Here is a 24,340-nt window from a genome sequence, read left to right as displayed (position 1 = left end):
CAAGTCTGCCTGTCTGTCTGTCTGATCCATATAAGCCCGAAAACTACCGAACCGATCGACGTGAAAATTTGTATGTAGGGGTTTTTGGTCCCGATAAAGGTTCCTATGATAGTTTGAGACCCCTCCCTCTTCTGGAAGGGAGGGGTTCCATACAAATGAAACTTAAATTTCTGCGTAGCTCAAGAACAAACCAAGCAAATGAAACCGAATTTGGCATGTGGATGTTTTAAGGGGTAACAATTATGACCATAATGGTTTGACACCCCTCCCTTCCAGAAAAGGAAATACAAATGAAACACAAATTTCTGCACATCTCGAGAACTAATCAACTAAATGGAACCAAATTTGGCAGGATAATGTTTTTAGTGGTAACAAATATGTTCCATAATCGACCTCAGGCAACATTTTGGATTGTAAGATAGCGACTTCCGGTTTCTGAAAAACAGCTGAAAATGACCAAATAGCACCCAATATGAGTGTTTCTTCAACCAGTATGACGTTCGAAATCCAGAAATTGTCTCCAAATGCCGTTATGAAATTCGAAATGGCGACTTCCGGTTTCAGAAAAAAGCGGCAAACGACCAAATACCACCCAATATGGTATTTATGGAATCGTAATGATGCACTGGAGCCATAAATCAACTTCAGACAACATTTTGAATTTTAAGATGGCAACTTCTGGTTTCTGGAAAACAGCCTGAAATGAACGATTCTCATTGAACTGCCGGAAATGACCAAATACCATTCAATATGAATGTTTTCGGACCCAGAATTACGCCCAGATGACAGAGATTGATTCCACAGGCAATTTTAAAGTCCAAAATGACGACTTTCGGTTTCTGAAAAACAGCCCAAAGAGACCAAATACCACCCAATATGAGTATCTCCGCAGCCAGAATGTTACAAGAAGCTAAAAATTGACCTCAGACACCATTGAAATTGTAAGATGGTAACTTCTGGTTTCTGGAAAACAGCCAAAAGTGGCCGATTTCCGTCTAACATGAGTATCTCCGGATCTAGAGAAATCGACCAAAGACCCCATTTTGGATTCTAGGCTGGCGACTTCCGTTTCCCGGAAAACAGCCGAAAATGATCGAATAACACCCAATATGGGTGTTTCTTCAACTAGAATGACGCTCAGAGGCCAGAAATTATCTCAAATACCATTTTAAAATCCAAGATGGCGACTTCCGGTTTGTGAAAAACAGTCTAAAATAACCAAATACCATCCAATATGAGTATCTCTGGAACCAGAATGATGCAATGAGCTAACAATTGACCTCAAGCATCATTTTGAATTGCTAAATGGCAACTTTTAGGAACAGTCGAAAATGACCGAATAATACTCATTATGAATATTTCCGTAATTGAGATGATGCATAGAAACCAAATATTGACCCTGGACACCATTTTGAATTTAAACACGACCACTTTTAAATTCTGGAAAGCAACCAAAATAACTAAATACCTCCCAATATGGGTATTTCCGGTGTCAGATTGATGCCAGAAAATCTGCTGAACATGACCGAATACCACCCAATATGAATGTATTCAGAATTAAGGCGGTGTACAGAAGCCAAAAGTCGAGGATGCTGTCACTTCGATAAAACCAATCATTTCAAACGATTTGTTATTTGACTTTGATCATATCCTGTGGCCGATTTGTCGAACATTTGCAGACTTTAAACACATCGCAAGGAATCAATGAATTTGGAACGTTCAAATAGTACGATACCACATTTAAATTATGTTGAGGCCACATATATCGATCAAAGCAGGTATAGTTTTAAATAGTTTTTGAATTTCTTTTCTTTTCATAACTTTTGAGCCACATATCAAATTGTTATGAAGTTTGTTATTTGTAAGTTTGAGAGATGACTCGTTCGTATGACACTAGTTATTTTCAAATAAGTCATGTAATTTTGGAGATAATAGACTTTCTTTGTTTTATTAACAATTTTATACATAACGGTTGCTTTATAATAGTTTATAAGTTTATAAGTTCTATTATAATCAAATGAAATGGGAACGTATAGGGCAGCCAAACTTTGAAACCACGTATTCAATCATAATTCATCAGTTAACCCTTAACTAGTCCGCTAATCTGATAATAATATTGATCAGATCGATTGTGTAGTTTCTTAGATAATGAAGTTTCGTGATTTTCACATTTCGGTACATTTCAGACGAAGTTACAGTTCGATTACAGCAAAATTCAAAAGGGTGTTATAAGGCAGCTAGACTTATCAATTGACACTAATTTTGTGGAAATCGGGTCAGCCATCTCTGAGAAAAGTGAGTGAGTTCAAGTAGTCTTCGGCACATGTTTCTTTTCATAGCTAGATTTCACATTTTTAAACATAACAGGCAAAGTAATAGTCCGATTGCAAAACAAATTAATAGGGTCTTATGAGGCAAGTAGACCTTCCATTCGACACTGATTTTATGAAAATCGGTTCAGCCATCTCTGAGAAACATGAGTAAGATTGAACAGTCTTCAAAACACGTTTCTTTTCATAACTTTTGAACCGTATGTGTAATCTTCATGAAATTTAAAAGTTAAGGGTTTTTAAGGTAGCCCGTTCATTTGAACTCAATTTTGTTCAAATCTGTTGTGTAGTTTTCGAGGTAATGATGTTTCATGGTTTTTACATTTTGATACATAACCCCCAAACTAAAAATCCGATTACAATAAAATTCAATAGGGTCTTATGGGGCATCAAGACCTTCCATTTGCAATTAATTTCATGAAAATCGGTCAATCCATCTCTGAGAAAAGTGAGTGAGAATAAAAATCTGCACATACACACACACACACACACACACACATACAGAAAATGCTCAGCTCGTCGAGCTGAGTCGAGTGATATATGCCATTCGGCCCTTTGGAGCACTTTTATACTTTCGGTTTTGCAAGTGATTGCTATACCTTTCTAGGAGAAAGGCAAAACGACGACGTCGTTCGGAAGTTCTTAGCGAAGACAAGAAGGTTTACCAGTAGATATATGTCTTGGTGATTGTCACGACTGGACACTCTTTGATAAATGCTCCCTATTTGCCCGTAGCACTCAGCGCAACTATCATGAGCATACTACTTTCGATACTCAGATTGATACTGCTTAAAGTGGCCTCTGCGCATGCTCTAAGGTGATGGAAATAATTGTTACCGACGCCCTTTTCACCGGCTGCAAGTCCAAATAGATGCATTGTACACTGATCTAAAAGAGGCTTCGATCCCATTCAAGTTACTTCAGGTGTTCCCCAAGGCTCCCACTTGGGACCACTTATTTTTATTTTGTAGGTAAACGACATTTCCTTCATTCTCAAAAATTTTAAAGTTCTAATGTATGCCGACGACATGAAGCTGTTTTTGGAAATAAAAAATCAAGAAGATATCAATGTATTTCAGAATGAAATCCACACATTTTACATCTGTTGTAAGAAAAGCCTACTTGAATTAAATGTAAAAAAATGCAATGTAATATCCTTTAGCAGAAAATTAACAACGCCCAAAATTGTAATTGCATTAGGGGCACAGAATGTGAAGAAATGTGATAAAGTTAGGGATTTAGGAATAATCTTAGATTCTAAACTTAATTTCATCGACCACTATAACACTATCATACACAAGGCAAACAACATGTTAGGGTTTATCAAACGCTTCTGCTACAATTTTCAAGACCCGTACACTATCAAAACTTTGTATATTGCCTATGTGAGGTGAATACTGGAATACTGTAGCATTGTGTGGTCTCCTCGTCCTGGCGTACATGAAGAAGGAATAACTAAACGCTCTTCGTAAGATAGGTTGGACCGCACATCGTCTTCCGTTATATGAAGTACGCTGCATGTTGATTGACATTCATACATTAAAAAAACGAGGAGAGTACGCGATGGCTTCATTTGTAAACGATATCGTTTCGCAGAACGTTGACTTAGCAGTACTACTTTCTAAATTGAACTTTTATGCACCCATTCGACAACTTCGACACCGTAGTTTATTTGCTCTCAACCATCATCGTACGAAATACGCAAAAAATGGACCTCTGAATAGAAGGTTGAATTCTTATAATCAACACTGCGAAGCCATTGACTTTACGATGTCCCGGTATAAACTAAACTTGACTTTACGATCGAGTAGAACACAGAATACCTCTAGCTAAAATCGAGAAACTTGGAGCTACTTTCTATCTTTTGCAAAGGTGTGAACTCTATTTGATAAAACGTACACTCTATGCGAAGATAAAAATTCAGTTTTCTACACAGATCCCAATTGACTCTGGAGTACCGCAAGGTAGCAATCTTGGACCACTCCTTTTCGTGTTGTTATTCATATTTCGTTTCCAAATTGCAGACTACTGCGGAATGCGTTAAACTTCAGCGACTGTTGACACGCGTGAAGTAAAGCCGCGCGGGAGCATCCATTAACCCTTTGAAAGGGAGCCCAAACAATTGTGACGTAAAACAAAACCTTAATCGAAGTAATTCTAATACAAATACATCTGAGATGTTTTAACTTGCAAGAGAAAAAAAGAGCAACCAAGTGAAATTGAGCTAACTGACGGCAAAAAGCCTTACTGGAAAGCATTCTCAGCTGTCAAAATTCCGTTTGCAGATTTTCAAAGTCCGTTGCAGATTTTCAAAGTCCATGTGCAGATTTTTGTCAGAGTTTTCTCATATTTGTGCCCTTCGCGAACCTTCACAAAATGTGTGCAAATTGTTACAGATTTTTGCCTGCACGAGCGCAGCTCGATTCAAACGGTTTTTGGTATTTCCGAGCAGATTACACACTGCTACTTCTGTTTCGAGCTCGAAAAGAGCAGTCATTGTCATTTATCTTTTGCCTTATCCACAAAGTCGAAAAATACGAAAAACCAAACATAACGCCCATCTTTTTTTTTGTTCGAGTTATTCTAAACGAGATACGCAAACTCTTATGCGATTATGTTTTGCGATAATGACGTTGTTAAACTTCGCTTTCAATAGACTATTTACTGACTGAAAGGTGTCACGGAACTTGTTAATGTTGTTGTTGCTTTCACGTGCGTTATGTCAGTAGTTCAGTGCTTCCTGTCAAAATTTCATTCATGAATTAAGTTTGAAAACGTCTCGTAGAATGGTCTATTGTAAATCATTTCATTCTTTTCAAGCTTTTCGGCTGTAACAATAAATGCGAGAACATTCGAGTAGTTTTCATGTGAAAGTGCTCGGAATATCAAATAAATGATTTTCAATTGAAAACGAAGGTTAACAGCGTCACTATCGCTGGATAATTTCCATATGAAAATGAATTTGTAAGGCCCTGTTCAAGACACAAAGGGTTCTGTTCCATTATTCATCTCAGCCTATATATTCATATATAAAAAACCTAAATTAATCCACCTAGCGGTCAGACTCAGCCTTTCTTATTTAAACTTATTATTTGTAAAAATAGATTTACATGAATGCTTAAATCCTAAAAGGTATATTCACTCTTTGGGTTCTAAAATATTGATGTTGTAATTAAAGTATAAAATATGAAATTTGACGTAATGTTAGTGCTTCAGAAATAGCGAAATAAAAAAAAAGACTCTTAATTTCGAACAATTTAATCACGAGCGATACCGGGATCGTTTAAATAGTACGACACCACATTTAAATCTTATTGAGGCCATATATATTGATCAAAGCAGGTATAGTGTTGAATAGTCTTTGAATTTCTTTTCTTTACAAAACTTTTGAACAGTATATCAAATTTTTATGAAGTTTGTTATTTGTAAGTTTGAGAAATGACTCGTTTGTATGACACTAGTTATGTTCAAATAAGTCGTGTAATACTTGAGATAATAGACTTTCGTTGTTTTTCAAATTAAAACATAACGGTTGCTTAAGGGGTTATATACCTTTTTGGGCGAGGAAAAAGAGGGAAGTTTGAATTTATTTTTAAGTGCATAGCACCATTTTCACTGTATCAAAGTGGTATTTTTCTGAAAGTACAGTTTATCAACAACAAGAAAATACGTTTGATTTTGAGATATATCAATTATTACTGGAGTAATGGTCGTTTCCCCGAAACGCTATTTTTTTGCAGAGGCTTGCGGCGATCCTGATAGAGACTTAACGGATCAACGGAAATCAAAAAACTCATATTATTTCATTAGTTTAGAAGTGTGCCGGGTCCTTGAACGATCGCTTTTATGAGTATTTTGTTTTCAGTGCAAACGGGAACGTTTTTCCCAAAAAATGCACGTTTTGAGCGCAAAAAATTGCATTAAAAATCTTTTTGCGGCAAAATGTAACTGTATGTTTCAATGTTTCCCGCAATAAGGATCACGGCAAAGTCATTTTCCGGAAAAAAACCTAAATTAATCCACCTTGCGGTCAGACCCAGCCTTTCTCATTCAAACTTTTATTTGTAAAAATAGATTTACATTAACGCTTCAATCCAATAAATGTATATTCACTCTTTAGGTTCTAAAATATTGATGTTGTAATCTAAACATATAAAAATGCAGTCCGGTCTGCCTGTCTGTTTGATCCATATAGGCTCGAAAACTACCGAACCGATCGACGCGAAAATTTGTATGTAGGGGTTTTTGGTCTCGATAAAGGTTCCTATGATAGTTTGAGACCCCTCCCTCTTTTAAAAAGAAGGGGTCCCATACAAATGAAACATAAATTTCTGCACAACTTAAGAACTAACCGAGTAAATGGAACAAAATTTAGCAAGAGAATGTTTTTAGAGGAAACAAATATGTGCATAACGGTTTGACACCCCTCCCTCTTCTATAAGGGAGGGGTTCCAAACAAATGAAACTCAAATTTCTGCACATCTCGAGAATTAACCGAGTAAATGGAACCAAATTTAGCATGTGAATGTTTTTAGGGGTAACAAATATGTCCATAATGGTTCGACACCCCTCCCTCTTCTAGAAGGGAGGGGTTCCATACGAATGATACACAAATTTCTGCACATCTCGAGAGCTAACCAACTAAATGGAACCATATTTGGCAGGTGAATGTTTTTAGTGATAACAAATTTGTTCCATAATCGACCTCAGGCAACATTTTGGATTGTAAGATGGCAGCTTCCGGTTTCTGGAAAACAGCCAAAATGGCCGATTTCCACCCAATATAATAATATCCGGATCTAGAATGATACACAGCAGCTGAAATTGACCACAGACCCCATTTTGGATTCTAGGTTGGCGACTTCCGGTTCCTGGGAAACAACCGAAAATAAACAAATGCTATCCAATATGAGTATCTCTGGAACCAGAATGATGCAAGGAGCTAACAATTGACCTCAGGCACCATTTTGAATTGCTTAATGGCAACTTCTAAGAAACAGTCGAAAATGACCGAATAATACTCAATATGGATATTTCCGTAATGATGCATAGAAACCAAACATTGACCCTGGACACCCTTTTGAATTTAAAGACAACCACTTTTAGTTTCTGGAAAACAACCAAAATTACTAAATACCTCCCAATATGAGTATTTCCGGTGTTAGATTAATGCCAGAAAATCTGCTGAAAATGACCGAATACCCCCCAATATGAATATATTCAGAATTAAGGCGATGCACAGAAGCCAAAAGTCGGTGATGTTGTCATTTCGATAAAACCAGTCATTTTAAACGATTTGTTATTTGACCTTGATCATATCCTATCCACATCGCAAGGGATCAATGAATTCGGAACGTTCAAATAGTACGGTACCACATTTAAATTATGTTGAGGCCACAAAAATCGATCAAACCAGGTATAGCTTTCAATAGTCTTTGAATTTCTTCTCTTTCCTTAACTTTTGAGCCACATGTCAAATTGTTATGAAGTTTTTTATTTGTAAGTTTGAAGGATGACTCGTTCGTATAGCACTAGTTATGTTCAAATAAGTCATGTAATCTTCGAGATAATAGATTTTTGTTGTTTTATAAACAATTTAATACATAACGGTTGCTTAAGTGCGATTATAATCAAATGAAATGGGAACGTAAAGGGCAGCCAAAATTCGAAACCACGTGTTCAATCATAATTCATCAGTTAACCCTTAACTAGCCCACTTTTCTGATAATAATATTGATCAAATCGGTTGTGTAGTTTCTGAGATAATGAAATTTCGTGATTTTCACATTTCGATATATTACAGACGAAGTCCGATTACAGTAATATTCAATAGGGTGTTATGAGGCAGCCAGACTTTTTATTTTACACTAATTTTGTGGAAATCGGGTTAGTCTCTGAGAAAAGTGAGTGAGTCCAAGTAGTTTTCGGAATATGTTCCTTTTCATAGCTGGATTTCACATTTATTAACATAACAGGCAAAGTAATAGTCCGATTGCAAAAAAAATCATTAGGGTCTTATGGGGCAACAAGACATTCCATTTGACACTGATTTTATGAAAATCGGTCCAGCCATCTCTGAGAAACATGAGTGAGATTAAACAGTCTTCAAAACACGTTTCTTTTCATAACTTTTGAACCACAAGTTCAATCTTCATATAATTTAAAAGTTAAGAGTTTTCTGGATAGCCCGTTCATTTGAAACCAATTTTGTTCAAATCAGTTGTGCAGTTTGCGAGATAATGATGTTTCATGATTTTTACATTTTGATACATAACCTCTAAACTAAAAATCCGATCACAATGAAATTTAATAGGGTCTTATGGGGCTCCAAGACCTATCATTTGCAATTAATTTCATGAAATTCGGTCCAGCCATCTCTGAGAAAAGTGAGTGAGAATAAAAGTCTGCACACACACACACACACACACACACACACACACACACAAATACACTCACACACACACATACAGAAAATACTCAGCTCGTCGAGCTGAGTCGAGTGATATATGCCATTCGGCCCTTTGGAGCACTTTTATACTTTCGGTTTTGCAAGTGATTGCTATACCTTTCTAGGAGAAAGGCAAAAACTATTCCGAGATAATCGCGTGTAAAGTGTCAAGTTTAGCTTATGCGGCCGTGGCGAGGCGCGTTGCAAATCGCTCTAACTTTCTTCCTATTGCTCAGATCTTTACGAAAATTTGTGGAAATGATCTCAAGATGTTGTATTTGAAGATAATGTAATAAAAATTTTCCGGTTTTTTTGAAAACTAAAAAGGTATATAACCCCTTAAGTTTGATTACAATCAAATGAAAAGGGAACGTATGGGGAGCCAAACTTTGAAACCACGTGTTCAATCACAATTCATCAGTTAACCCTTAACTATCCCGTTCATTCGATATCAATATTGTTAAAATCTGTTGTGTAGTTTCTAAGATTATGAAGTTTAGTGATTTTCACATTTCGATTACAGCAAAGTTCAATAGGTGGTGTTGAGGCAGCTAGACCCTTCATTTGATACTAATTCTGTGGAAATCGGGTCAACCATCTCTGAGAAAAGTGAGTGAGCCCAAGTAGTCATCAGAATATGTTTCTTTTCATAACTGGATTTCACATTTTTAAACATAACAGGAAAAGTAATAATCCATTCGCAAAAAAAATCATTAGGGTCTTATGGGGCAACAAGACTTTCCATATGACACTGATTTTATGAAAATTGGTCCAGCCATCTCTGAGAAACATGAGTGAGATTAAACAGTCTCCAGAACACGTTTCTTTCTGTAACTTCTGAACCATATGTTAAATCTTCATAAAATTCAAAAGTTGAGGGTTTTTAGGTAGCCCGTTCATTTGAAACCAATTTTGCTCAAATCGGTTGTGTAGTTTCTGAGATATTGATGATTCTTGATTTTTACATTTTGATACATAACCTCTAAACTAGAAATCAGATTCCAATAAAATTCAATAGGGTCTTACAGGGCAACTAGACCTTTCATTTGCAATTGATTCCATTGAAATCAGCCATCTCTGAGAAAATCTAGTGAGATTGGGAGAGCGTTACACACACACACACACATGCGGAAAATGCTCAGCTCGTCGAACTGAGTCGAGTGGTATACGACATTCGGCCCTTTTGAGCACTTTTATACCTTTAGTTTTTGCAGTGATTGCTATACCTTTCTAGGAGAAAGGCAAAAAGTGAAATGATAGAAATGACTTTTAATTTCAACTTCAATCCCGAGCAAGGCTGAAAACATTGAAATAGTACAATATTAAATTTAAATTATGTTGAGGAAACATATTTTGATCGTAGCTTTAGTTTTAAACAGTCTGCGGGTTTCGTTTCTTTCTATAACTTCAAAACCACATGTTTAAACATTATGAAATTCATTGTTTAAGGGTTTGAAAGCCCATTTATTTGAATTCAACTATGTTTATAGCTTCTGAGATATAAGAGCGTTTTTCACATTCTGAAGCAGCGCCAAAACTAAAAGTTTGATTACAATGAAATTCAATAGCAACCTAAGAGATCTCTGAGAAAAGTGAGTGCAAAAGAAAGGTGCACATACACACGTACACACCCACACACAAACATATACACCTATACATGCATATATGCAGAAAATGCTCGATTCGTCGAACTGAGTTGAGTAGTATATGACATTTGGCCATTTCAATCATTTTTCTACCTTTTACTTAGCCAGTGATCGTTAGGAGAAAGTCAATATGTTTACTTTCATTATGTGATTTCACATTTTTATGAACAACGGACACAGTTACAATCCGATTGCAATGAAATTCAATAGCAACCAATGGGGCAACTAGACCTTTCATTTGACACTAATTTTGTGAAAATCGGTTCAGCCATCACTGAGAAAAATGAGTGAGTTTCAACAACCTCAGGATAACTTTTCTTTACATAACTTTTGAACCATATGTTCAATCATAACGAAATTCAAAAGTTAAAGGTTCTGGGGACAGCTCAATCTTTTGAAACCAGTTTTGTTGAAATCGGTTGTGTGGTTTCTGAGATATTGATGTTTCGTGATTTTTACGTTTTGATACATAACCTCTAAACTAAAAATCCGATTACAATGAAATTCAATAGCAACCTATGGCGCAACTAGACCTTTCATTTGCAATTAATTTTATGGAAATCGGTCCAGCCATCTCTGAGAAAAGTGAGTGAGAAAAAAAAGTTGCACATACACACACACACACACATACACACATACACACATACATACATACATACAGAAAATGCTCAGTTCTTCGGAAGAAGTTGAGTGGTATATGACATTCGGCCATTGGGACCACTTTTATACCTTCGGTTTTTCCAGTGATTGCTATACCTTTCTAGGAGAAAGGCAAAACGTGAAAACACAATTGAAAACAGAAAAAAACGCGTATTTTTTAACTTAACCAATCTACTAATACATAAAATGGATTCTTCTTAGTTCACTTAAGATTTCTCATAAAGTAGAATCCTCAAAAACTCAGCTAAAAGCTCTAAATTTGTTATTATACTGGGGCATCTGCACTCGAAAACTCGAAAAAAAAGAAAATCCGCGCATTGCTCTATACGGCTACAGCGAGACCCGTTTAGCAACCAACCAAAGTTTTTTTCATCACTAGCGGACCACTTTTTATTTTAATCACTAAACAAAATCACTTTCTACACTAAGAATACTTTAATCATTTAATCATTTGTAGAAATTCATCGCATTTATTTTTGCTAATTCAAGCTTGTTTTTGGAAATTTGAGGTGAACATTTCTCACCTCAAATTTCCAAAAACAAGCTTGAATTAGCAAAAATAAATGCGATGAATTTCTACAAATTCTAAATTTCAACTGTATGTATTTTCATCTGTTTTTACTGCGTTAAAGGAAATTAAAAGTTGCCAATTCAGTTTTTGGTAATACGGAAGAATCATACTGAAAATGTTGAATTATTCCGACATAATTGACATAAATGGACAGCACTGCAGTGGTTACTTAGGTTACCAATTTTGCACGTAAACAACTACAGCGGATATCTAGGTAACCTACTACGACGGGCTGCGGCTACGTTCATTCATTGAAGAGTGAGTAATTCACGATTAACAGTGTGATGAATATGGGGGCGTCGTGAGATAAATAATTGAGCAGTGATTTAAGAGCCAGGCGCAACCGCATGTTGTTTTGATGTTCTCCGATTGGGCGGAAATTTTCAGCGTTTGGTTGTCTATTAAAGGTAGGAAGTCTTGCAAAATTTCAATTTGTTTCATTGAGGTTAAGTGGGGTAAAACGGCCCTTCAAAATGATATGTCCAAAAACGTCCAAATACTAAAAAGTGCAATAACTCCTGCTAGACTTGATGGATTTTCTTAAAAATGTGTGATATTATTCTACACTAAGAGTACTTCAAAACGCATTGTCACAATATATGGTAAAGAGGTGAATTGACGAATCTTTTAAAAATTGTCAATTTTTAGGGTCATCCTACTCTTCTCAACATCGCTAGAAAAAATATCTGAATGTGGTGTTTTGTAGAGCAACTCAAAAGCTTCAATGTCATGTATAATCCAAGTGTGCCAAATGAGGTAAAACGGCCCTAGAAGGTTTTTTTCTAAAAACCGTCAAAATCACTAAAATCACTATACACAGTACCAAAAAATGAAATTTACAACTAATACAAATGAATGCACATAACGATTTCTAGCACATAAAGTGAAAAACATATACAATTTCACACCGTAAATAATGTACAATACAGAATCGTTTTAAGACATGTAAATTTGTACGTTAATTGATATAAACTTAAAGCTTCGAATATAAATATGCATGCAAATTCACAATATATTCATTTACTTTGCATGTGAATATAATGCCACACGGAATATTACGTGGTTTCCAATGCTCCATTTATGTGCATTTAAAGTAATGTAAATTTTCTTTACTGTGTAGTTCCTGCTAGACTTAATAGATTTTATTGAAAATTTGGATTATCACTGTACCTTACCAGAACTACCTATTTTACCAGAAGATACGTAATTTGGGGTAAAACGTTCCTTGAGGATTTTTTTTGTCGAAAAAAGTCGTCCAAATCACAAAAACTGCAAGAACGCTGAAAATTTCAGCACAGTCGGAGAGTATCAAAACAACGTCCTACAGAAAGGCGGGTGCGGCTCTCGCGAACTGGCTCTTAAGTTTTGAGATGAATATGGGCGTTGTGAAAAATGGTTTGTTTTACAAAATTCAGGATAAATTCAGCTAAGTTTACTAAATTTCCAATGCTGAGCGATTCCGTTAAAGTATGTAAGCGTATTTTGTTTATTTGGTCAATGATTATCGGTTTAATGAAATGAATAATGGAACAAATACCCTAATTATTTTCCAAGTATACTAACAAATCTAAGAAACCCGATTCGAAAAAAGTTGTTTCTGCGATTCGAGTTGGGAATGCACATAAATGTTTCTAATACTTCTAAAGTTGGTTTCAGAACAGACTAAAAATCGTGAAAAAATAACGCATTCACAAAATTCTTGGTAATTTTGGAGATTTTTAAACAGGTTATCAAATAGAAATCTTTATTTTAATCCAAAAGTAGCTCCAGCGTACAAAAGCACAATACTACAGTTTCGAAAAATGACAGCCGTCAACATTATGAGCATGTTTTTTTTTTCAAAAAAAAAATCAAATATTGGCTGTGGCAATAATATCTGTATAATTTAAGTTAAGTAAATGATTAGTATTCAACAAGAGTTCTAGGTCATAAGTTCTTGTAAAATTCAGATCGCTAGACTTCGACGACGCATAATTAAATGAAGCTCAAAATCCAAAACACAGCACAGGAGACAAGTTGCTGCTTTGTAGAACACCAGTGTTGAGTTTTGAGCTTGACGATCGCACATTTTGTAGTTGCTCTTCATTTGGATCTGAGCTAGTGAAAATGCACAGATAACCACGTATATGGCAACTTGGGATTAGTTTATCATCTCCAATGTACAACAATTCCGCCGATAACGGCGCCGGCCACGTCCTTACGGTCATTACGGTGAGAAAGGAGGTATAATAATCGTTGTTGTCGGAGGCCGAATTTACTTCTGCATCTCCACGACTGTGACGAAAAGGAAGAGTTGTGTCATCGTGGTAAGTGATGAAATCGAACGATGTTGCGTGCGACGTCAACTCACTACGAAGGCGACCAATGAGTATTTCTTTTTAAGTACCACAAATGTATACGAGCGACGCGGGCGGAGACCATCCATCACTCTAAGCTTCGTGGTGTTTAAATATTTGTCTGTTGTCAATTCTTAGTACTCTTGAGAAAACAAACGTACTTCGGTAGACGTGGTTCTTTGAAAGGAATATTTTGCGTAATCGCGATATTTATCTAAGAAGTCAAGTTACTACCTTGTAGGACACCAGAGCTATCTTTAAACTGCCATGAACAGCAAGAATAGATTAGTAATCATGAACCCCTTTAACATAGGTGGAGGTTAAGCAATTCGAGGAACATTTGGATGTACTTAACTAGGCCTATCAAGCCTTTATGACACGCGGGCCAAATTTCACAATCCACAACAAGTCGGGCCAAACTTTGGAAAACTTTCAAGTTTCTGCTTAGTTTTTAGAATATGTGCAAATATATGTTAAAATATAATGCTGGTTAACCTTGATTTTCTTCTAAAAGCAGTCCGTTTTAGATTGAAAAACCAAGGGTGATATCAGTGAAGCCTACCATAGTAAAAGTAATCTTACAAGCCACAGCCATAACAAATAAGGAAAACGAACAATGATTTCTTGAAATTTTATATTTATTGTGGTCAAGTTTTAAAATCACATGAGTTTGGAGAAACACAACAAAGCAGCAGAGTTTGTTCTACAAAGCAGCAACTTGTCTCGTGTGCTGTGTTTTGGATCTTGAGCTTTATTTAATTATGCGTCGTCGAAGTCTATCGATCTGAATTTTACAAGAACTTACTACCTAGAAATCTTGTTGATACTAATCATTTACTTAACTTAAATTGTACAGATATTATTGCCACAGCCATTATTTGATTTTTTTTTGAGAAAAAAAACATGCTGAGTTTGATGAGAAACTTTAAACTATTGGCTTTTTTCTAGAACACGAGCCATATTCATATCAAAATCTGTTACCGAGATCCACAAACATGATTCTGAATTCTCGTCTGATAAAAATGATGATATTTGCTGCCTTCATTCTTTTGAAACTGCTCTTTATTTTTCAAATGTCGATACGGATTGAAAGTTTTAACACACTTAAGATAGGATATCATGACTCATGAAATTTAAACGTATACAAAGATGTTTTGTTTCACAACAAATTCCAATCCGAATACATCAACACGTGGGCCAAATGAGAAAAGGGGTTCAAAACTGAACGCGGGCCGCGAGAAATGAAGCAGAGGGCTGGATACGGCTCGCGGGCCGTATTTTGGACAGGCCTGTACTAAACCGTGATATGTACTCCTAGAAATATTCGGTTGGTAATTAGATCAAACGCTAAAGTAATTTGATTATTAATAAAAGGAAACTATTGCAGATCTTTTAAAAATAAAATATTATAACCAAAAGTTGTGATAGATGTCAAATAAAAAAGCCAAATTTTTCGGAATTTATGAAGGTCACTCAATTGAAAATGACAAAACGAAAATGAGGAAATTTAAGATTAAATTCAAAACTAATTTTATTTTTTGATGCAATCTCATTCAAGATTCATACGCTGTTATTATGTTCCGGCAGAATCAGTATAATAAACTGTCCAGAGTTTCCAGAGAAAATTTTATAAGTCCTGTGTAAAATATGAACCCATTACCCCATATTTTTTGTAGCTCAACTCCAACTCAGCGTCTTCTATATAAAACTACGCCATCTGCACGTGAATTGGAAGTGTTATTGTTGCTCCAGTGTTCCTTGCGAGGTCTGTATTGAATATTAGTTGCGACCATTTTATTCCAGTCTGTACCGGTATGAGTCTTCAAAGTCCCTTCTCTGTCTGCTTGCCAGTCCCGAATGTGGGGACAAAAATTGCCAGTTGTAAGAAAGCGTTATTTCGGATGTTTTTCTGAATGAACAAAGAACGAAGCTATAAGTGTTAAAAATCGTGTCGTGTCCAAGAAACTATTGATCAAAATATTGAGTATTAGGAACTGTTTCCCAATATAATATCCAATGCCAAATTGCAGTTTTTCAAGTTAGAGATGTCCTATTTATGTAGAAAAAATATGCGTAATTCATAACTCTTGATTCTTGTTTTATATTTTAAAATTTGATAAACTGGAGCCGCTTTTTACGAGGGAGATACGTGGCGCATAAAAAAAACGTATTAATATCGAGATCTTATCAATAAAAAATCTAGATTTCGAGATATTTAAGTGTAGTGCAGAGGTAAAATAAAACGCGCGAACTCCGAAATCCACGTAACATATCGCAAAAATTTTATAATCTGCGTAAAAAAACGACGCATAAAAAGTAACCTAACTCTAGGTAAATCTGATTTAAAATATTCTCAGCAATTCAAAAAGCTTGTCGCTAACAATCAGAACAACGTAAATTTCACGGTGAATGAAAATTTTGAATAAAATGAGAATTAGAATAACCGCTCCTATATTCATCTCAGTACCAATATTCATCTCATCACGCCTTTTTGGTCAATTTATCGTCAAATTTTACCATATTATCAACGTAAAACTTTCAGTCGCTTAAGAAAATCGAGAAGCAAATAGATTTACCTTCAACAATTTGTAGAAATTCGACGGTAAATTGGGCAAATGAGAGAAATAAAATGAATAAAGGTGCACCAAGCTGTTGAGATGAATAATGGAGCGATTACCCTAGCATACTTAGTTTGGGACGATCCATTGATGATGTCACGCAAAATTTGGAAAAAATTTACTCCCCCTTGTCACAAGTCGTCACAACTTCCTTAACTCCCCCCCCCCCCTTAATTACGTCACGTTTTTATATCCCCCTTCCCCTTCTTTGGTAATAATTGATTGGGAATCGAGAAATTTGTTAGGAATGTATTTTTTCTTAATAAGAACGATTTTACTGAAAGAAAAACTAAAACTAAAAGGAATAGAAGATAACTAGAAAAGGCGTTTAGTTCTTAGTCCAAAGGTGCTGCTGATGGAGTCGCATATCGACGACATAGAAAGCCGAGACAGTAACTGCAACAGATGTGGAGGTGCAGGCCATAAAGCAAAGGACTGTGTGGAGTCTCCCAAGTGCATGGTATGTTCCGGGAAACGGGACGCCAAACACTTTATGGGAGGCCCCAGGTGCCCAGCCGGTAAGCCGGCTGCGAAACCACGGGCGTAAGGGTGACGCAACTGAACCTGAACCATTGCTTCGCGGCTCAGCAGCTGCTACACCAATCAGCCACTGAGTCGTTGTCGGACATCGCCGTCATATCGGATCCCTACCGCATCCCTCCGGAAACGGTAACTGGGTTGCGGATAAGTCCAGTTTGGCGGCCATATGTACGACGAGCAAGTTCCCGGTTCAGGAGGTTGTCTCAACCTCAGAAGAAGGGTACGTAGTTGCTAAGGTAAACGGAGTGTTCTACTGCAGTTGCTATGCTCCGCCACGTTGGTATACCGAAAGGTTCACCCAGATGGTCGACCTCCTATCCATGGAGCTAACGGGCCTAACGCCGTTGGTGGTGGCGGGCGACTTCAACGCTTGGGCTGTTGAGTGGGGAAGTCGCTTCACGAACCAGAGGGGCTTTTGCATCCTGTTGGGGGCTTTTGCAAAGCTCAACCTAGATCTGGCCAACGTTGGGAACAAAAGTACATTTAGCAGAAATGGTGCGGAGTCGATCATCGACGTGACGTTCTCCAGCCCAGGACTGATCAAGAACTGGAGGGTAGACGATGGCTACACTAATAGCGACCACCAGGCGGTCTGTTATAGTGTAGACAACAACGAGAGGCGGCAAGCGACGGGTAGAGCCAACACTCCGACCGTTCGCGGGTGGAAGACATCGCACTTTGATGCCGAGGTATTCGAAGAGGCAATGAGAAGGGAGCGCGAGGGGGGCAGTTGGATCCGCCCGACTGCTGACCAACTAGTTGCTATGCTATCGCGGGCGTGCGACGCCACCATGCCTAGGACTCGCCAACCTAGGAATGGAAAGCCACCGGTTTACTGGTGGACGGACGCGATAGCCGACCTTCGCAGTGCGTGCCTCCGTGCAAGACGGAGGATGCAGCGTGCGCGAAACGAAGAAGAGAGGACAGAGCGCCGCGCAGCATTCAGTTCGGCAAGATCGATGCTAAAGAGTGCGATAAAGGCCAGCAAGAGGGCCTGCTTCGATAGGCTATGTGCGAGTGCCAATACAAATCCGTGGGGTGACGCCTACAGGATCGTAATGGCCAAGACTAAAGGCGCGCTGGCGCCTGCAGAGCGATCACCAGCGATGCTGGAGCGTATCATCGAGGGACTCTTTCCACGCCACGAGCCAAGTCCTTGGCCTCCGGCAGTCGAGTCTCACGTCCGACGTTCCAGTATCTCAGACATAGACCAGAGATGGTCGGCCAACCTGCCGAGCATCCAATCCGTGATCGACGACAGCCGTGTCGAGGCAGGGGAGGAGGCAAGGGTTACGAATGAGGAACTCATCGTGATCGCCAAATCCCTAAAGGTGAGCAAGGCACCGGGACCGGATGGTATCCCTAACCTGGCGATCAGGCTGGCGATAAAAACGGCCCCCGGGCTGTTCAGGGCAGTCATGCAGAGGTGCCTGGATGACTGTCTCTTTCCGGACAGGTGGAAGCGGCAGAGACTGGTCTTATTGCCGAAGGTTGGGAAACCGCCAGGGGACCCATCGGCATACAGGCCTATCTGCCTGCTGGACACCGCGGGCAAGGTGCTTGAGAGGATCATCCTCAACAGACTGGTGAGGTACACGGAGGGTGTACACGGTCTGGCAAGTAACCAGTTCGGCTTCCGGAAGGGCAGGTCCACGCTGGACGCAATCTCTTCCGTCATCAAGACGGCGGAGGTAGCAATCCAGCGCAAGAGAAGGGGAATACGCTACTGCGCAATCGTCACGCTCGACGTGAAGAATGCGTTCAATAGTGCCAGTTGGGACTCCATAGCGCTCGCGCTCAGGAGCATCCATGTACCGGTGTCGCTGTACAAGATTCTGGAAAATTATTTCCAGAATCGAGTACTTGTTTACGACACGGAGGAGGGTCAGAAGTGCGTCCCAATTACCGCAGGAGTTCCGCAAGGTTCTATCCTGGGCCCGGTGTTGTGGAATGTCATGTATGACGGAGTGTTGAAACTCAAGTTCCCTGTAGGGGTTGTGATCGTCGGCTTTGCAGACGACATAACGCTGGAGGTTTACGGCGAGTCTATCGAGGAGGTCGAGTTGACGGCCGCGCACTGTATACGCAAGGTCGAGGACTGGATGCGCTCCAGGAAACTGGAGCTCGCGCATCATAAGACGGAGGTCACGGTTGTGAACAACCGTAAATCGGAGCAACAGGCGGTGGTCAGAGTCGGAGACTGCACCATCACCTCGAAGCGATCCCTGAAGCTCTTGGGGGTTATGGTGGACGACAAGCTCACGTTCGGGAGTCACGTCGACTATGCCTGTAAGAGGGCCTCATCGGCTATTGCAGCACTATCTCGTATGATGTCCAATAGCTCAGCGGTTTATGGCAGCAAGCGAAGACTTCTTGCCAGCGTGGTTTCGTCCATACTTAGGTATGGTGGGCCAGTGTGGTCCAGAGCGCTAGGTACTAACAGTTACCGTGGTAAACTGGAAAGTACCTACAGGCTCATGTGCCTGAGAGTTGCGAGTGCGTATCGTACGGTGTCATACGATGCAATCTGTGTCTTGTCCGGCATGATGCCTATCAGCATCGCCATCAAGGAGGACAGAGAGTGTTTCGACCAACGTGACACAAGGGGCATACGAGGTACCAGAAGGTCATTCCCGATGCTCCGCTGGCAGCGGGAATGGTCCAACTCCACAAAGGGCAGATGAACGCACCGACTCATACCGGAGATATCCGGCTGGGTCGGGAGACGACATGGTGAAGTGAACTTCCACCTGACACAAATCCTGTCAGGCCATGGTTGTTTCAGGCAATATCTGCACAGGTTCGGACACGCGGTGTCCCCCATGTGTCCCGAGTGCGTGGAGGAGGAGGAGACTGCTGAGCATGTCTTCTTCGTATGCCCCCGTTTCGCAAGAGCGAGGAGCAACATGATGGCTGTGAGCGGGCCTGGCACTACTCCGGACAATCTAGTCCGGAGGATGTGCGACGACCCGGACATCTGGAACGCGGTCTGTGCGGCCGCCTCTCAGATTGTTCTGGAGCTGCAACGTGTGTGGCGGGTCAACCACCAACACGCCAGTGGTAGCTAATTACCAGTCTCCAGGTAGTTAGCTAGGAGGTTATAAGAGTAAAGAGGGTGCATCACGCACAAAAGCCACTCCCCGACGTAATACTTAACCGTCGTTCCGGGAAGATCAGGGCTGGAGACTGGAGGGGTTTTAGTGGGTCGGGACAGGGATCAGTAGGTGTCTGGGCGAGTGTAACTACCCCAGCATCTCTCCCCTAGTCTCATCCCCACACCCTGAGTTCTCTTCTCAGGTGTCTGTTTGCAGATTTCCCCGCCACCTTTAAAAAAAAAAAAAAAGACAGTAACTGCAGCATCATTGCTGATTTTTGAAAGACCATCAATATTTAGTTCCTCTTCTTCAATCAATTCGCAATCCTAATCTTCTTCACATGTTATAACAACCAAGCATTTTTATTTACGTTTTACAAGCATTTTACCAGACTAGGATGTGCGATGCTGTGGATAGATTTTTTGGCATCATTCGGGAACAAGAAACAGGTCATCATATGAATGAATCTAATGTTTTCAAGACTTATTCAGCTACTTTTGTTTCGAACCACGATGTACTATCAAATTAAAAATTCATTTACCTCACTCTAAAACTGAGTACATTTTGTTTTCCGCATGAAGAGTTGGGGTATTATTTTCACGTTTTTTCGAAAATCTTCGAGAAATCGGGAATTGTCCTATATTCATGATATCAGCTGATATCAAGTTTGCGATTTAAGCTAGTATGAGAATGTGAAATCAAGAAAGTTAAATTTGTCACAACCTCTGCCTACGCGTAGAGGGCCTTTAAGTGGACAGCGTTACTGTGGTTACTGACCGAGCTTCGCCTTCATAGCGGGGAACACTTTCTCAAACAAATGACATCACTCAAGCGATGGTTTATTGTTGGGGATTTTTTTCTGTATAAGCCCTTTCATGGCGACATCCCTCCTTTCGTTCGTTGCTCGATGGAGAAGCAAGTCGGCTTAGACCTCAGTTTACTGTGTACAGCAGGGATTGGTTGGTTGGAGTGTCGGACGGAAGGTGGGTTGGGTAGTGTATAGCTTATAGGTAGGTATAGGTGACACTTTTCAAGCTGCCGTCGCTTTGTTTGTGTTCGCGTGGACAACTTTTTTTTTCTTTGAAGCTATCATAAATTGTGCTGCACTGGTGACCGCTGTTTGCTGCTATTAGTTTGTGGTATCCAGGTTTTTTTTCCATTCGCCTACGACTTTTCCCGTTTCAGCATCACTTTGACACAACCACGAGCAGCACGGGCTCTCTTCTAGCGTCGCTTTTTTTGCCTGTCAGTAGCCGCGGCGTGACGGCGTAGCGGATTATAACTTGTACTGTACTTTTTGGACTGTCGAGTTCGCTAAACTTCATCAACAATCCGCCAGTTTCATTTGTTGAAAACTGAATCCACTTTTTGCGGCGGTGAAAACATAATTGACTGAGCCAAAGCTTGGTAATACCGTTATAGTGCTTTGATGCGATACTACAATCAGCCGACCGACAAACATCCAAAACATTTACCCGTACTAATGAAATTACTTTTTGCAATTGAATCGTAAAGAAATTTCCATTCTTCGAAAGCTCAGTGTCTATTCTGCATCTGTTTTTGTAGAAAATATCAGCACAAGGATTATCGACATCGATGTAACGGAATTAAACCGTTATTTATTGCACTCGCTCACTACCAAATCAATCCAATCCATCACAGTTAGTGGACAGGGATGAGATTTATAGTTTTTCAGTGTTGTCGCCTACGTGTATCTAATAAAAATATATATCAATCTGCCAACGTTTCACAGAACAAAGGAAGCTTAAGTTTTCAATCGTGAATTTTGAGAACTGGTTTAATACCTGACTGTTATAGTATAACAACATACGACTATGGACTTATTTAAATCATCTTGCAGGAATGATCAAAATTTCTAGCTAGCATTTAATTAATTGCAATTCTTTCACCGGAAAAACACTTTCCGATGACTCATCGTTCGACGGAACATCGAAAGCGCGAACGTAAACGTCCGGAAGAAACCAAATGTTTAGTTTGCTATCAGCGAGAATTGGGCATAAGAGGTGGTAACAGTCAGTTTAGATAGAGTACACAATCTGCACCAAAAAAAAACAAAAAAAAAAAAACAAACCTGCAACCAATTTTTCTACGCTGAAATGAAACTGTGCGCCACCCCCACTCTCTCCGAGGGCCCATAAAATGATGAGTTTCTTTCGCATGGAATGTGGAAAATTTTATTACGTAGCACTTCCTGCTGGTGTGAGTCACGTATTTTCTTCGCAGTTTCGTAGTCCACACCAACGCGAAACAACGGGATGAGGGCTGGCATGCGGAATGTGGGTGGGTGGGAGAACTGTTTTTCCCGTTTTTTTCCTGTAACTGTGAACAGTGCTGTGCATAGAACGTATTTCAAAGCTGCCGGGTATTGGTCTGAATCATCGAACGTTCTCCTGTCATGAAAAATCTGCTGGTGAATGGGAGAGTTCAATTGAACTTCTATTATCGTTTACCTTCAAGCTAAGAGGCCACAGATTATTCTATATTGAAATTATGACCATTTTGAATTTGACAAAATCTTGCCTTTCTCAATCATCTATCCGCAAAATTCTACGATTAAAATATAAAACAAATGAAAACAAGAGCACAACAATAGTATATACTTCAGTAATTTTTCTGAGTTCCGAATGATGGTGGTGGGTGAATGACGAAAAGTTTACACAGCATGGGCTGTCAAAAGTGTTTAACTGTATTACGTATCATTTTCGGAAGAGAGAAAGCGACATGATTGTTATCGCGAACAGATTGTAATCAATTAATCATCAATAATTGACAATTTGACACATTGCAATAATGGGTGAGGAGTAAACGAACGCACGGATTTCATCAGGATGCTGATAATATTTTCGCGTAATGCAATTCGTTTGTAGTGCGCAAACTTACCTGGACTGTCGTGTGGAATGGGTGCACAGAATGCGCTGGAACTGCCGGACGACGATGTCGGTGGGGGATAGAAGGATCGCGGTGGACCCAGCCCCAGCGGTGAATCGCACTGCGACGGTTGACCGAAGAGCGGCGGTGTCGATAGATCTGTGAAGCGGAAAATTTCTCGTTCAGTATATTGTGTGCTGAGTGTTGCCCTTCGGAGTTGAATTAATACAATCATCCGTAACGCCGCCGCAACCGTTCTCTCAGTGTTCGCTCCGCTGACAAGCGCGCGAGCTTGACACAAAAGGTTCAACCGTTTTGTGAAATCTGGTTTCGTTTAGTGACAGCTTCGACAGCAATCACACCGCACAGAGCGGCAGTAGCAACAGTAGCGGATGTTTGTGTGGTTGAAATTTTGTTTTAATTAATTGCCTGACATGTTATCAACCGTGCTTTCAGATAGTGTTTAACGCCAAACAAAAGAGAAATCACAACATGAACGGGTGCAAGCTTTTCACCATTAGTGGAAGTGAATTGCATAGGAATCCTTTACCTTCCGTTTTTGCCACCCCTTTTGGGCAGATCAAGTTATAAAATTGGTCGACTGTGCGGAATGCAGAATGAAAAAATAATAATGGAAAATCTGATGATCATCGATCGATGGAGAGGGGAAAAGGGGTTGCAATCGATATTGGATTATGACGGAATTATTGTTTTTGAGTTGTTGAAAAAAGAATCGCAGATGCATCCGATGGAAACCGTGGGAAGTGAGGGTAGTTTGTACGTCAATTGGAATTGATTGAGATAAATTAAGCTTCATGTCATGCAACGTTATTAGGAGCGATCAATTTTTTCGCCTTCCACCAGAAAATCAAAGCGTTCTGTCAAGTTGATTTGCGATGTTGGGTACTTACTTTGATCGTTGGGTGGCCTCATGCTGGAGAGCGCTGACAGTGGCGTGTAGGAACGGGGTGGGCCTTCGCCTGGGCGCACTAGCCGCTCCTCGGTTACACTTTGCTGCACGCGATATTGCATTTTACAATAAGCTTCCTGATTGGCTCCCAAGGACGAATTGACGTAAACGCCAGTAATGGTGACCTCGGTGTCCTGTGCGATGACAACATTACTGGACATTGGCCGTGGCTAGATGAATACAATAGTGAACATTATCGGTCTCCTTCGTTGCTAGCATATTGATGACTTTGACTTA

At 39.5% G+C, this 24,340-nt stretch overlaps 1 protein-coding gene across 1 annotated transcript in view; it reads right to left on the bottom strand.

Annotated features, from left to right (window-relative positions):
- Nucleotides 1-24,340, bottom strand: part of LOC129732755 (platelet binding protein GspB-like) — a 430,282-nt gene that overhangs the window by 356,123 nt on the left and 49,819 nt on the right. The window contains exons 5-6 of the mRNA XM_055693943.1: nucleotides 24,045-24,273; nucleotides 23,146-23,292 (exon numbers count right to left, since the gene is read on the bottom strand). Of these exons, the coding sequence (XP_055549918.1) occupies nucleotides 23,146-23,292; nucleotides 24,045-24,273 (376 nt within the window). The remainder of the gene's footprint in view (nucleotides 1-23,145; nucleotides 23,293-24,044; nucleotides 24,274-24,340) is intronic.

The sequence above is a fragment of the Wyeomyia smithii genome, chromosome 3, assembly GCF_029784165.1.
Source record: "Wyeomyia smithii strain HCP4-BCI-WySm-NY-G18 chromosome 3, ASM2978416v1, whole genome shotgun sequence".
NCBI classification, from domain to species: Eukaryota; Metazoa; Arthropoda; class Insecta; order Diptera; family Culicidae; genus Wyeomyia; species Wyeomyia smithii.
The sequence above is the reverse complement of the archived record's forward strand: the minus strand, read 5'-3'. Positions and strand labels throughout refer to the sequence as shown.